The 14,284-nt window shown below is 30.0% G+C and overlaps 1 protein-coding gene across 1 annotated transcript; it reads left to right on the top strand.

Moving 5' to 3' along the window:
• The first annotated feature begins 12,074 nt into the window (after positions 1-12,074).
• Positions 12,075-13,626, top strand: LOC136977748 (uncharacterized). Its single transcript, XM_067273297.1, has 2 exons — positions 12,075-12,197; positions 12,304-13,626. Exon 2 carries the CDS (start codon positions 12,362-12,364, stop codon positions 13,175-13,177), a length of 816 nt encoding a protein of 271 aa, XP_067129398.1. The 5' UTR covers positions 12,075-12,197; positions 12,304-12,361; the 3' UTR covers positions 13,178-13,626.
• The last annotated feature ends 658 nt before the right edge of the window (positions 13,627-14,284 follow it).

Here is a 14,284-nt window from a genome sequence, read left to right as displayed (position 1 = left end):
TTTAAAGTTTTTAATTTAAGTAATGTTATGTATCATAATTAACATATAAGAAGTATTAAAAAATAAAGATTTAAGTAAATAGGAAAGTAAAGAAAACATAAAGACAAGTTTCTTTTAATTAACTTTAATCCCCTCTACTCCAGTTCTATCTTTGATTTAGCCTTTAGTTCGGAGTAAGTCATTCCAACATTTAAGCCATCAATTAGCACAAATCTTTTCCTTCCTTTTATTTATTTTGCCTCCTTCCACCAATCTTTCAATTATATCTCTTAACAGTCTCTTAAGACGTGACAAAATCCAATCTCCTTTTGATCTTATCCAATAATCCAATCTCTTCTTCCATTTTTTCATCACTCCATTAACTTTATCCTATCATACTCCGTAATATCCATGTCACGAAGCCTTCAAATCTTTTTCTTGCCCTCCTTTCTTATTATCTATATTTCCGCTCCATGTATACTGGCTTATTCATACAATGTTAAATCAGTATTTCATTTATTTCTTCAGTAATTCATATAATCTTTATGGGTTACTGAAGAAAGATTCTTATTTAATCATCTTTTTGTTAATTACTTCTTAGGTCAGTATTGTTGTTCTTTTAGTAACCTTTGCAGTTTTTCTATCTTTACTTAATCAATTAGCCAAATATTGGAACTATTTCATCTGTTCGGTTTCTTTTCCATATGCTTTTATCTTTATTCTTTATGTTCAAGACAGTACTTAGATATTCTCCATAAATCTCACATCTTTCTTCATTGATTTTTCATTTATTTTTGAAGATACCTTTTATATTCTGTCATCTACAAATCTGATAAATGTTGCATCTATTTTTACTTTCTCGGCTCTGTAATGTATGAGACAGAAAGTATGGCGATCAGTCAAAAAATGCCCCCCCAAGATTTTTACAGTTTTGTACTCGGGGACCTTGAAATGTCAAAAAATGCAAAAATATTTGAAGGTTTTTGTATGTATGTATGTTACTGTGTGTGGAGGGGTCACAATTTTGTTTACCTCCCTCATTGAAGCTTAATAACTCTTGTGCTTTTTGTTGAAAATGTCTGAAAATTTTCAGTCACAGTTTAATTATTTTCAATTCTAACTCCCGCGACTCTGCCATTTAGTTCAGAATCAACAGAATCAATTGACATTTAACTCAATTAGGGAATTTCGTTACTTTTTTGGCAAATTCCAGACAAACTTAATCCACTGAATTTTATCTTTTGAGGAATTTAAATAATATTTACAGAACTGGTGTAGCCTACATACACTCTCCATTTCTTCCTATTAAAATATTATTATAACACCATAACCGAAAATTTGGATGTATTTAAATAGGGTACACCATAAATAATATATCTCAGAATTTTGAACATTTGGCAAAATCCTTCTAATTTATGCTTCAGACAATTATTGATTCTGATTTTTAAAAATTATAATCAATAATTGTTGTCGTGTGTTTACTTTAAATGTTTTTATGTGTAAAAGTTGTGCAATAACAACAGTTGTTTTTGCAGAACGAACATTAAAATAATACATTCTTTATAAATTTATTCGTATAGTTAAATTTAAGATTAAACTATAAGAAATGCAAATGATTTCATTATTATTTGTTAACTACCATATAGCTACATAATATTTCTTAATTATACAAAAAGTAAATAATAGGCCTAGACATGGAGTAAACAAGAAAAAAATCATTTTAGAACAAAACTGTAAACAACGAACAAGAAAAACAAGTTTATACAATTCTATACACGTCTATAAACAAGAAACAAAACAATTTTGAAAAGCTTATTATTCATACTTTTAGTATTCAAATTAGTAATAAATTTAAAAAAATTGTTTAACCTAATGGTTAGTACTAGAATTATGTTCCTCTATTTCTATGATTAATGTATTTTTTACTGAAGTACACTACGTTATTCATATTAAAGAAATTTGTATAAATTTATTCAACGTTTAAAAAGAACAAAGCAGTTTATGTTAAAACATACATATATATATATATAATATTGCATGTTAATTTACTAACAACATATATTAAACCAAAATGGAAAATATCAACTCTTAAATTACTAAATAATTAACTTAAGTATACAGACCAACCAGTGATCGAGTCGACAAAATCACCGTAACACAGTTAATTGGTCGTGAGTTCGCATCTGACCAACTGACTAGCTATATGGACTTTTCGGGTTTTCTTCAGGTGCTTAACACTTGAATATGGGTTAGCTTTCCATAGAAATTTTTCCTAGGAGACATTTTCCCCTCGGCAGATTGCCTACGTGTTGTTTTGTTTGCCATCAAAGCAAACTTCATTACATTTTTAATTAAATTGACTATTAAAAAATACATTTAAAAAAACGCATAAAATTTGGAATATTTTTAATCTAAATAATCTAAAAAGTATATTTAATCGTGTGAATAAAGGCTAAAAAAGACACATAGACCTACATTTTCATTTGAGAAAAAGAAGAGTTCAGTTGCAAAATTAATCAATTGTCTTTTATATAATATATAATAATAAATTATAGATATTATATTTTATAAAATTATAATTTTATTAAAAAAAGCTATAATGCAATGAAGAAACATTATTATTGTTTCGTTGCTGAGATTTATCGTAATTGATCGTAGTTAACGAACCTTTATTCAACGCTGTCTAGAAAATTTTTATTTGTCTAAATGCAACCAAATTTGATCAAACATAATTAAATAATGCCGTGGGTAATTAAATAAGTTTCCGGTATAATCGATACAAAGAATTTTGTATCGATTATACCGGAAACTTATTTAATTACCCATGGCAAAATTACCAGTGTTCAGTAGTTTTATCTACTCGGCCACCGGGCACTTTTTCAGGATTTATCTCACATGAATTAGATTAATGGAATACAACACAACGCAACACGTGGACGATCTTCCAAGGATTCCTTGGAAATTCCAAAGCTCCCAGGAGGACTTCTGTGAGAAATTGACCCGTAATTAGGTGTTAGACGCGTGGAGGAAACCCAGAAAACTGCACGTGGCCATCCTGTTGGTGAGGCGCGAATAAGATACTGTACTTTTTCTAACAATAAATTTTTCGTTTTCGCTGTTAAAATTATTGTTTAATTTTGTTTTTAGTCTCAGTAACTGAAAACCGATGGCCTCTTGTAGTTTAAATTTAAAAAACCTATTAATTAGTGATTTAATAATAAACCTATTAGTAATTTAAACCTATGAAAAAACATCTAAATTAGAACTTTAGTGGTAAAGCCTCATAGAAAAAACGAAAATAAAATAAAAAAAAAACCTCAAAAGATGAAAAAACGAAGAAAAAGTATCTTCAAAAAACCTTAAATTGAAAGCACTAAGACTGTTTATTTCAGCAGAAAAATAATATAAATTGATAAGTTAAATATATAAGATGGCACAAAAGTCAATTAATAGCGTTTTTTGTTTGTATTCTTCACGTATATTTGTAAAACTGATATACAGATTACTTAAAATATATGTTTAAAATTTTATGGAGAAGGTGGCAATCATTGTGGCAGGGGAGTACAGTACATTCTTGAGAACACAATCGGTTCGTAACTCCTATGTTTTTTGTCGAAAATTTCTGAAATTTTGCAGGGAGATTTGCTTATTAGGGGAATTGATGCTGTTAAAGTTTAGTGGTTAAAGGTCAAGGGGATGGAGACATAATGTGGGTCGTGTGTATCTCCGGTAGGGTCGGACATAATGACGATTATCCTCGTTATTGGTATTTACAATTTTTAATAAAACTCATCCCTACCCTCAAAATTAAGCTTTTTGACATTTTATAATAGTTAAAAATATAAAAAGATTTTTATATAAAACATAACAACAGATACCGCCACCAAAATTTTAAATGTTGCGGGGAAAGTTGAGCAACTCGTTGCTGGCTTACTTAAATAGTAAATATTAACTAGTTAATGACGTTTATTATATTCTTGGAGTTATATTAAAATTTTCGGAATGTTTTAATATATCATCTTTCAAGCACAGCGCACTCTTGCTAATCCGAACTATTGTACGGATTAACATTTCTAATTTTTATTAATATTTTTTTAAAATAAAATGTAATAATAGTTAGTCATTTGGAATAGAGATGGCGCTACGATACAATTTAAAAATAATAGAATATAATAAACAGATCGGCCCAAAACCTTGTTTATGACGATGTTTTTTTTTTCTTTTTACAGAAATAATACATTGTAAACAATGGATATGATCTTAAATAACTGTCTGATATAAAATTTACAATAGTTAACTATTAGGCCACTCTTTAAGAAATTAATTATATTGACAAACAATTAAATTGTAGAAGTAAGTAAATATTGTTTAAAAACAATCATTTAATAGTGGCAAATATCTCTAATAAACTGTGCGAATAAAATCTTAATATTTGACATTCTGAAGTGTATCGAGCATTACAAAAGATAAAATTAATTTAAACATCACTTCACTGATAGTTCAACATTTAATAACATTCTGTAAACATAAGATATTAAATCTGAAACTGTAATGAATTTATATTTCCACTTAATTCGAAATTATTGGATAAAGGTTTAATAAATTAATTTTTAATTGTGAAATCAAGATGAAATAGCAATTCGAAATTCTAATTTTAGTTCATTGCTGATTTAATATTTAATTTTAATATTTAAATTGATCTTCATTATGATTTTTTCACTAAGGGATTTTTTTTTCACAGTTTCCGTCCTGTGGGCACTAAGAGTGTTGTTTTTAATACCTAACATGGGAGACAACCGGATGGCCTAGTGGATAACGTGTCAACTTACCGCTCTGGAGAACCAATGGCGCGTTATAATTTGACGAAACTTGAATTAGGGGTTCCATGTGCAGTGTTGATTTCAGACATTTCTCATCGGGTATCCTTGTTCGTTGTTTAACGCAATCTTGGAGGGTTAAGTTCTGCGCCTGCATCACATTGGAATCTAGAGTCCCCAGATATGGAGCCAAATGTAATTTCGGTATTCTTACTATAGTAATGAGTTTATAAAAGATTGGTTTTTGGCTCTTTGTTGGTGAAGGCCCCAGGCAATTGCCCATTTTGCCCATAAGATAACGTGCCAATGTGGAGACCCGGGAACGAATACGGGCGGAACGAAAAACTCCTTAAATTTTTCATAGAGATGGCTCATTTCAATATGTCGAGCCCCGTCTCTACCGTCCGGCAGTCCCTTTGGGATCTGACCGAACCAATATTGGGTTTGATTAATTAAAAGACTTTCTTAGTTCCTACAGAACAGAAAGAATAATAAAAAAAATATCGTGGATTAGGCCAGAACCAAACTGAGGGCGACCAGATGGTTAGAGATGAGGGTTTATATATCTGGAATAGACCAACCGTGAAAAATTACCGAGGGAAATGCTTCCTGAGACAACTTTCCATGGGGAACTGGCCGCTATTTTGGTGTTACTAACGTGAAGAAAACCCGGAAAATTCTACGTGACTAGCCCGTTGGCCCACGATCAGTGGTTTTATCCATTCGGCCACTAGTGGGCTTAGGACTCAGCACTGGAAGTTAATATATTTACAGAAATTATATAAACTTTTTTCTTAAAATAATTTATATCATTTGGTTTTGTTTATAAAATTTTTATTTTGTTTTGTATTTTCCGACTTTTAATTCCAAAAAAATTTCATTTTATTTTCAACAAAACAAATAAGAAATTTATATTCTATTCCACATATTAAATAAATTAGATTGCATTACATAACTGACTATATTTAATACTAAAGGTATGGTATGGAAAACGGAATGGAGTCATAAAGTTTCACTGTTTTCATCAAGAATGAAAACGATAAAAACTTTATGGTTTCTATTTTAAAAAATCAGCTGAAAAAATAGTTATTTTTCAATGGAATTTCCGTTTTATATCCGCATCTGTATATGTACTGTACACTTCCTAATAGATCTAGAAATGCCATTAAAAAGTAATCACTGTACTACTCAGTAATAGAGGAGTACATAAATTCGAGATAATATCGACACACATAGCTTTCCGCCATGCGGGCAACAGATCTTTTTGCATGCTTATCATGGGTAATGTGATCAGAACCTTCAGCAAAAAACAGAATACCACAGAGAGAAATGAGAAACAAAACAATTGCATTTTGTTACATAGTAAAACATGTATAAAACAAAACCTGAATAAAACGGAAACCTGCCTAAACAGAAAAAATTCTTCGGAACGAAATGATTTTCTATATTAAATATTACTATAAGCGGGTCGAGAATAAGGCAATAATATCAATATATGCTACGAATTTATATTGTATGGAGTAATTAGTAACTAACTAGAACCGATTATTTCAGAACAGGTTGACTAACATTGTTACTTATTACAGAGAATGAAATAAACTAGAATATTAAAATTCTTCATAATGTCAGATTACGGAATAACTTGGACTCTGTATTACTGTAATGCGATTAGAATTTGCGAAACAGAACAAGAAGATAGTTTTTGGTACTCGAATTGGCTTGTTCGTTGTCGGACTCATAAAGATCCGAAAAGTATACGAATAGTGCAAGAACAATGAGAACAATCGAATAGTAACGATAACGCGTCTGCACGGAAAGGAGCAGTTTAGAGTTAGAGTTCTGCTTCTGGCGATATTTTTCTTCTAAAATATTCTAAATAATTTAATAATTTAAAAAATTTATTTATATTAATAATTTTTACCTTTATTTTGACATGGAGGCTTAACCTCTGTTTTCAGTTAAATTGCTTTATATCTGATTATTAATTAGTCTTAATAACCAGATAAGATCGTTTTGTAATCGAATAGTTTTCAACTTTTGTATTCGAATACTCCCATCTTTAGTTGTAATCACTAGATTAATCCAAAGTAGTAAAAATCCTAGTAATAATTTTTTTTATTATCCATACATCTTATGCCCATTATTTTATTAGTTATGAACCTTAGCCAACCGAATAGCCGAGCCGGTAAAGATGTCAGCCCACTGCTCTAGGAACCCGAAATCGAATTCGGCAGGATAACTTCAGGAACTTTTTGTGTACCATCTGTCCCGGATATTCACCCGACTAAAGAACCTGAATAAAGACCCTCTCGGTGCCCACAGGGCAGAAAGGCAAATCAAAGATTGCAAAGAGATTTCAGCAAAAACTCACGGACCTTCAGCTCTATAAGTCCTGTATTTAAGGTTCTAAAAAGAATACAGATTAGAAAAAACTAATGTTTGCTAATGTTAGGATAATTGGTAAATTTAAAATATTATAATGAAACTCCTAAACCTCTTTATCTTACAAATAGCCAAACTGCTCTAATTAAAAACAATTGAAAAGAGGTTCGCATAAAATTCAAACGTGCAGTTTGTTATTTCGTAATTGTTTACGATTGCAAATTCATGATTTCTTTTTGTATAAATTAATAAATTTATTACTGCAACGTACTTCTCTTGTATCCTCATTAACATAGAATTGGAGGAAAATATAACAAAGGCTATATTTTAGCATATATCTTTCTCTTTGAAATGATTAGAGTTATAGGCTAGAAACGGGGTCTAAACTTCAGAATGATTCATATTAAAATTCAATTTTTACAAACGTAATAATACGAAGAAATAATTAACAATAGTTGCGTATATGATTTAAAGTCGATTCAAGACATTGTCATTAAATGATTACCGAGCAAATGCTAGATGAAAGAGTTCTTGATGTGAAATGATCTCTTGGCAGATTTATATCTCCTTTATCTGATAACAACATTTATTGAGGTCACTTGGCATTTTTCTCACTATTCTAACAACATATTTTTCTCATGTATCTACAGAAAACAAAATTTTTCAAAAAGATTTCAAAGTTTACATGTTTCGCTGCAGATTAAATCTACTTAAGTATAATTTAATAATAATTTGTCAGTGCATTATACGAATCTCCCAGTGACTGTGCATAAACGTCAGACAATAATCCTAAGGAATTTTGATATTGGATTATGTAAATCTAATCTATTTATTTAAATTAGGTACTCGTTGACCTTTTCAATCAAAGTTTCTTAAATATTAACTGTTTTTTTTTTATACACTTCGGGATAGATTTTCGGAAACTCCGATAATGTAGATCATACCTATCGTAGGTTCGGCAGGCCCACAAGGGGGCGAGAACGAGGCTCAACCCACCAAAAGATCGCATTGCAACGTGTTAAGACTTTTACTTACAGATACTGTAAAATACATGTGTCTTTTGTATTTAAGTAAAGGTCACACCTTATTTAAATACTTATTCTTGGAATAATTTAGATAAGATACAATCCTTTTAATCGGGGCTCTGTACAGAAGTGTGTAATGTTCGTATCATTGCTACGTAATCATTATTCTCATTCGTATCTTATCTTGAAAGTTTCGATGCCTCGTTAAAGACTAATCTATTTAAGAATAATTTAATAATTTGCATCATAACACCATTATACCAGTTACATCATTCGAATTCATATCTTATCGGCAGATAGAATTACGTTTTTTGCCACAAGATTATATAATGAAGAATTATACTGGAGGCTCATTTATAATGAAATTATTTCAATGTTTAACCAATAATATCAATCATTGTAAAAATATATGTGTTAAATCACTTGAAGAAAAATATTGGAGGTAATAATGTATATCAAGAATGCTATTAATTGATTAATAAAAGTAAGATCACTATTTATTACGGCATAACTTTTCGGATACGGAAACATTTTATTCCAATTTGACTGCAAAAAATGATAAATTTTTCACATAAAAAATGATTATCGTAATATAGGTAATAAAATATTTTTCCTGTATAATATTTTGAAAAATCCATTATTAATTTACACTTAATTATTTACGTTTTAATTCGATTTTCAAACGATTATAAGCAATTTTATCCGTGACCACCGTTGTTTCTTTTATCTATTGTAAAAGTATTAGCGCAGATATTCAAAACCATTTAATAAAATGTAAGTCTTTCTGATTTATAAAAATTGTCTATTGTTTAAACAAAATTTAGATTTTATTTTTAAGGTGTACTTACAATTTCATCCTCAATCTGCGAGGCTGTGAATAAATTACGTAATGCAGATAAGGATGGGTGGGTACGCAGGCAATCGTTACGATGCGTTACAAGGGGGCGAGTGTTTATAAAAATGTTACGTCTCAATGTAGAGAAATAAACAGGGTCTGTTAACCCTGTTTATTTCACTACAGCACATTATACAGGTAATTAATAAAGTAACGTTCGGTACCCCTGCTGTGTGTTTTTCCTTAGTACAGTTAAAGAGATTGATCGAAAATATAGTTTACGTAATTTTAGAGATGGGCGTGTGCGACAGCGTTACCAAATTTTACACGGGGGATGGAATGGAAGTTGAAAAGTATAAAAGTATTATGTAAATAAAAAGTTACATAATTTATGAACGATCTCTGTTGTTGTTTCCTCTATCCATTGTAAAAATATCAGTACAGATGTTCAAGCCTTCGGGTTCTAGATTCAACTCCATTTATAATAATAATAATAATTTCTTACTTTTTAAAGCATTTAAAACGAACTTTAAATATTTAAATACGTATCCGCAATCCGCTGTTGCCTTTTTTTAAATTCATAGTACAAAGGTTGATTATAATAAAAACAAAATGACACTCTGATTGTTAAAGAATTGTTTAAACATAAAGAAAAACGAGTCACGACAATCGAATATTAAAAAAAAAAAAGAATCGCGCCGATCAAATTACTTAAATAGGTTATATTACACCCCTCCATTTGCAATCTTTTTACATCGATTTATCGATAAGCACCAATCTTATCAAGCAATATTTTAAAAAAATATATTAAAGTATGCAAACTCCTCAAATTACAGAATATAATATTAACGCAGAAAACGGAATTTCGATTTGATAAAGAAAACGGTTTCTTTTCTGATGTCTATGATTCGTAAAAATAAAATCTTTTTGTCGTTTCGTATTACTCGAAAATTTTATCTCTTAATGCTAAATAAATCTATGTAAATATATATAATATTTTTTATTTAATATTTCCTACATTTTAAATTAGAAAGAAGAAGAAGAAATCCCTGAAAAGGGATAATATCGATCAATTTTGTCGATTGCGACAATACCAATGGCCATTGGGCATGCGCTCTATTTAACGCCCGTGTACGATGAGGAGAAAATGATGGTTCCTATTCATTCGGGCGAAGAAACCGGAAAGGTGAGTTTTACCATTACTTTCGATAACGTTATATGTAATGAATAAGTCTATATAACAGTCGAATCGTGCGGGATATTTTAAATTCTTTGTTTTTTATTGTCCAATCAGTGTTGGTGTTTTTTTAAAACCAAGAATACCTTTGCAAACTATTCCTATTTTTTGACATTTTAATGATCGATTTTGACCTTTCATGCCATTCTAATTAAATGTATCTTGCGCTATTTGCTTGTCTGAATTGTTTATTAAACAAATACGTTTATAAATTCGTATAAATTAATATATAATCGGCAGAAAAATAATTTTTTCCTAAGATCTTCCCCGTATAAAACCTATCAAATAGCAGAACAGGTGTTGGCAGGTATTAAGTTTCTTTATACATCCCGTTGCTTAAATATATACATGTATTTTTTTAAATTAATTAATAAGCAAAAGACTTATTTTTCTTGTTTTGATGCTTTAATAATATACAAGGACTAGTAGAATTAATTTGCGTAATTTACGAGATAAATTTATAAATATTTCATAAGGACACACATCACACCTTCGAAATTATTAATGTAGACAATTCAATAGGTTTTTGGACTTATATCTAGAATATTTAACTCAATATAGTCTTTATTTTCTAATTTTTATATGTTTATAAAAGGTTAATAACGTTAAATTTCACTATTTTTACATCGATTAATTTTAATTCTAATATTTTAATAAATAAAGTGTGTATATTTTTACTGTTTAAACGGCAATTTCTCTTGATTTTTAATAAATTTAACTGGTTTATAATTACTAAATTACTATTAGAGTTAGATATTCTGATGAATCGTTATAAAATCTCTAGTATTTGCTAAAGAATGACAAGAGAAAGTGAAAGTTTTTAATATTCTTCTTTTATTAAGATAATAAATATTTAAGACGGAACTAGCTCATATTTCTCTGTTATGAGTAATCTATTTATAAATTTATGAAGTAATCTTGCTGATGTTTTGAAATTTTTTTGAAAATACAATCATCTTTCAATTTGGGAAATGGATGGCACTTCACTCCACTTTTCTTTTCTATATTTTATACAATAATTATGTCATTTCTCAAGAAATATGAAATCTTAAAGTTTTCCTTCAAAGAATATAAATGCGAGAATATATAATAAAATAATTATATTTAAATTTATTAAATTTACTTAATAAAAATATCTAAAATGTCAAGGTTTTCTTACCTGAGATGCAGCTAAAATTGCAAAATTTGAGCCAAAAGAAAAAACGAAGCAAAATTCATCAAGAGATGATAGCAAGACTAAATATACAACTAATAAATATGGGGATGGATATGTTCATATTTATTAGTTGTATATTTACCTTTCTGTTGACAGTTAAGCTCTAAAAATAGTTAATAGTTAGGTTTCTATGCTAGGAAATAATGAGTTAATCGGTAAAAGGATAAACATACAACTAACATAAAGACGTGAAAGTGAATTGAACGTGTTAATAAGATTCTTCACTAGACAAAAGAAGAGTAAAGTTCAACGTTAGAGATAAATATATTTAAGGAAGAGTTAAATGAACTCGTATAATAGTTTGAAGTGGCATAAGACGTATATTTTTCTAAAATGTATCGGCTGAGTCAGCCATATTTATATAAATAGACATATATTGATCGGAAATCGATTTCGGATGTGAAAGTCACTCGATATTAAACTCTTAGAAAAAGGATTTTGTACAAATTATGCGATAAAGACTCGAACTTGAGAACTTTTACTTATTAATTTGACGATGAATAAATTACATATTAATTTAGCGCATTAGTTCGGAACGCCTGCCTTTCTTAAGAGATTTAAATCGATTATTCTGCCAGATAATTTCTAAACTAGATTAATTTACATCAATCAAGTGTAATTAAGTGAAAAGAAAAGATCGTTAACTCTACTTTTGAATGTCGTAGATAATTTGCGTCAGAGGAATTACTCAAATAACGATTTAAACGTATAATTAAATTAGTTTTAAAACATAATAATAATAATTTAAAATTGTAAATGATTTTAATATTTAAATAATGTTGTTTTTTTTATATTCTTGTTTTCTCTTTTAGATGATCGGGCCGACAATCTTGATTTTCTTCTGATGTTTGGTATGCAAATATATATATTATGAATCACTTGAAACTAGAAGGAGAAAGCGGAACTCTTCATGCTCCAGTTGCTACTGGACCAATTGCTCGCTCGCCGAGCAGGGAAAGTTTAACTACCGATCTTTCGTTGATGTCATTATCTAGTTTGGGTTCCGATTTCGGACGCCTGAGAACATCGTCTCTAGGGCAATCCAGAAGAGAAGATAGTTGGAATGTGCGCGGTAGTCGCCATTGTTTGCGGTTATCGTTTGATGGATCGACAAGAAGACATTTGGCAAATGAGATTCTCTTCGAAGAAGATACGGAAATTATTCGAAATTGTGGAGTTTTGTGTTCGGCTTTTGGATTAATGAAGAGTTTCAGCACCAGCGATTTGGCTAACATGTGCGTCGATGCTGAACCACTCCGTTCTACAGTTTCCGAGTTAGCTCTATCGAGTTGGAGGAAATACGAAATGAACCAAACTCATCACGAGCATCCTTCCCGATCCTGTTCTACTTGGGTTGCTGTAGGAGAAGGTCCTTCTCCTCAGCCGGGAGCTAAGGACTTCGTTCGTTCCGTCAATCAAAAAATTCGCCAAGTTTATATTAGAAGAAGATTGGTGAGCACATACAAAGCTTTGGAACGTCTCACTCGGAGCCAACTAAATTTACCAGATTGCAGTCAACATCACGTAACGTCACTCGGGTTCCACGGCGCTAACAAGACACTCTGTCTTACGGTCAAAGACATAGAGAGGGACAAAGGTAAACCGCTTTCAAAATACGAACGCAATATTATGATATTTACATGGCTTCAGAGTTTGGACGAAAATGCATTTGATCAATTGACGTAAATAGAAACATTAGAACTTCTTTCAGATTGTCTGTGATAAGTGTATATACTCAGCACTGGAGGAAAGAAGCCTAGAAATACGTCCATACACAGTTATGTTCTCTCTTTTAAGCTCTCCATAGCTTTCCAATTTGGTTTGTAGCGATTAAAAATACTCCTAATTAAAACAATAGTGATACTTAACACACTTCTTTGCAGAAATCACACAAATCTTTTCACTTAAAAATATCATAAAAAAGATAAATTGTATATAGTAAGAGCTGTGATTTAGAATGAACTATTTTTGCAAATGACTGCCACATATCAGGGTGAAGTGTTTAGTTGAACCGTGTAACAGTTTATAAATTTTTTCTTAATCACCGTTCCGATATCTGTTGGTCGCTTGCAATTAATAGAAATGTTTTCAGAATTATTGTAAAAAATTTTTAATAAATCGCTACATGTAGTAAATTCATTGTTTCTGTCTATTGATAAATTCCATCAGCGCCTAATTCATCATTAAAATGTCGGTTTAAAATCTAGTTGTAAGGCTCGTGTGTCAAAGTACAGAGCAATGAACTCTGTATATGTTAGATAAAGAATTATTTAACATAAAACATATTCGTTCTATAAATATAATAATAGATTTCATTAGAAATTATAATATAACGAAGCATGTTGATATTTGGGTTTAATTAAAGATTTAATTTTGTTGAAAGTTAGATATTGTGCTTAGTGATTGTTTCCAACTTCGAATTGTTTCTATTGGAGTCGCTACATTGTAAACAAATGGGAATTTTATTTAAAAATTTATCGCTCCAATTAACTTCCTCGTTAAAGAATAATCCTTTCATTTATTATTACCATCACAATTCGTGTGTAAAATCTAAAATCGTTTATTTATAACCTTGTCATATGACTAATAGCATTATTAATATATGAATAATTTATCATATATTAGTCTTTTGAAACGTAAAATTTTAAGTAGAGTATAGCGCTACTGTTTGTCCCCCCCTTAAATCGGGACTAAATAGATTGCGGCGCTAAATTGAAGAGTCTCGATAAAGTGTATATGTAGTAACGAGGTCCCAATTAGTGTTTATTACCGAATCACGTGAGTCAGTATCTG

Source organism: Centruroides vittatus, unplaced genomic scaffold (assembly GCF_030686945.1).
Source record: "Centruroides vittatus isolate TY-2023 unplaced genomic scaffold, ASM3068694v2 contig_474, whole genome shotgun sequence".
Classification (NCBI taxonomy): domain Eukaryota; kingdom Metazoa; phylum Arthropoda; class Arachnida; order Scorpiones; family Buthidae; genus Centruroides; species Centruroides vittatus.
This window is presented reverse-complemented; position numbering and strand designations above follow the sequence as displayed.

Bases quoted from the DNA above. Each gene is read 5' to 3' on its own strand.
- LOC136977748 (XM_067273297.1), top strand. From the start codon at position 12,362: ATGAATCACTTGAAACTAGAAGGAGAAAGCGGAACTCTTCATGCTCCA.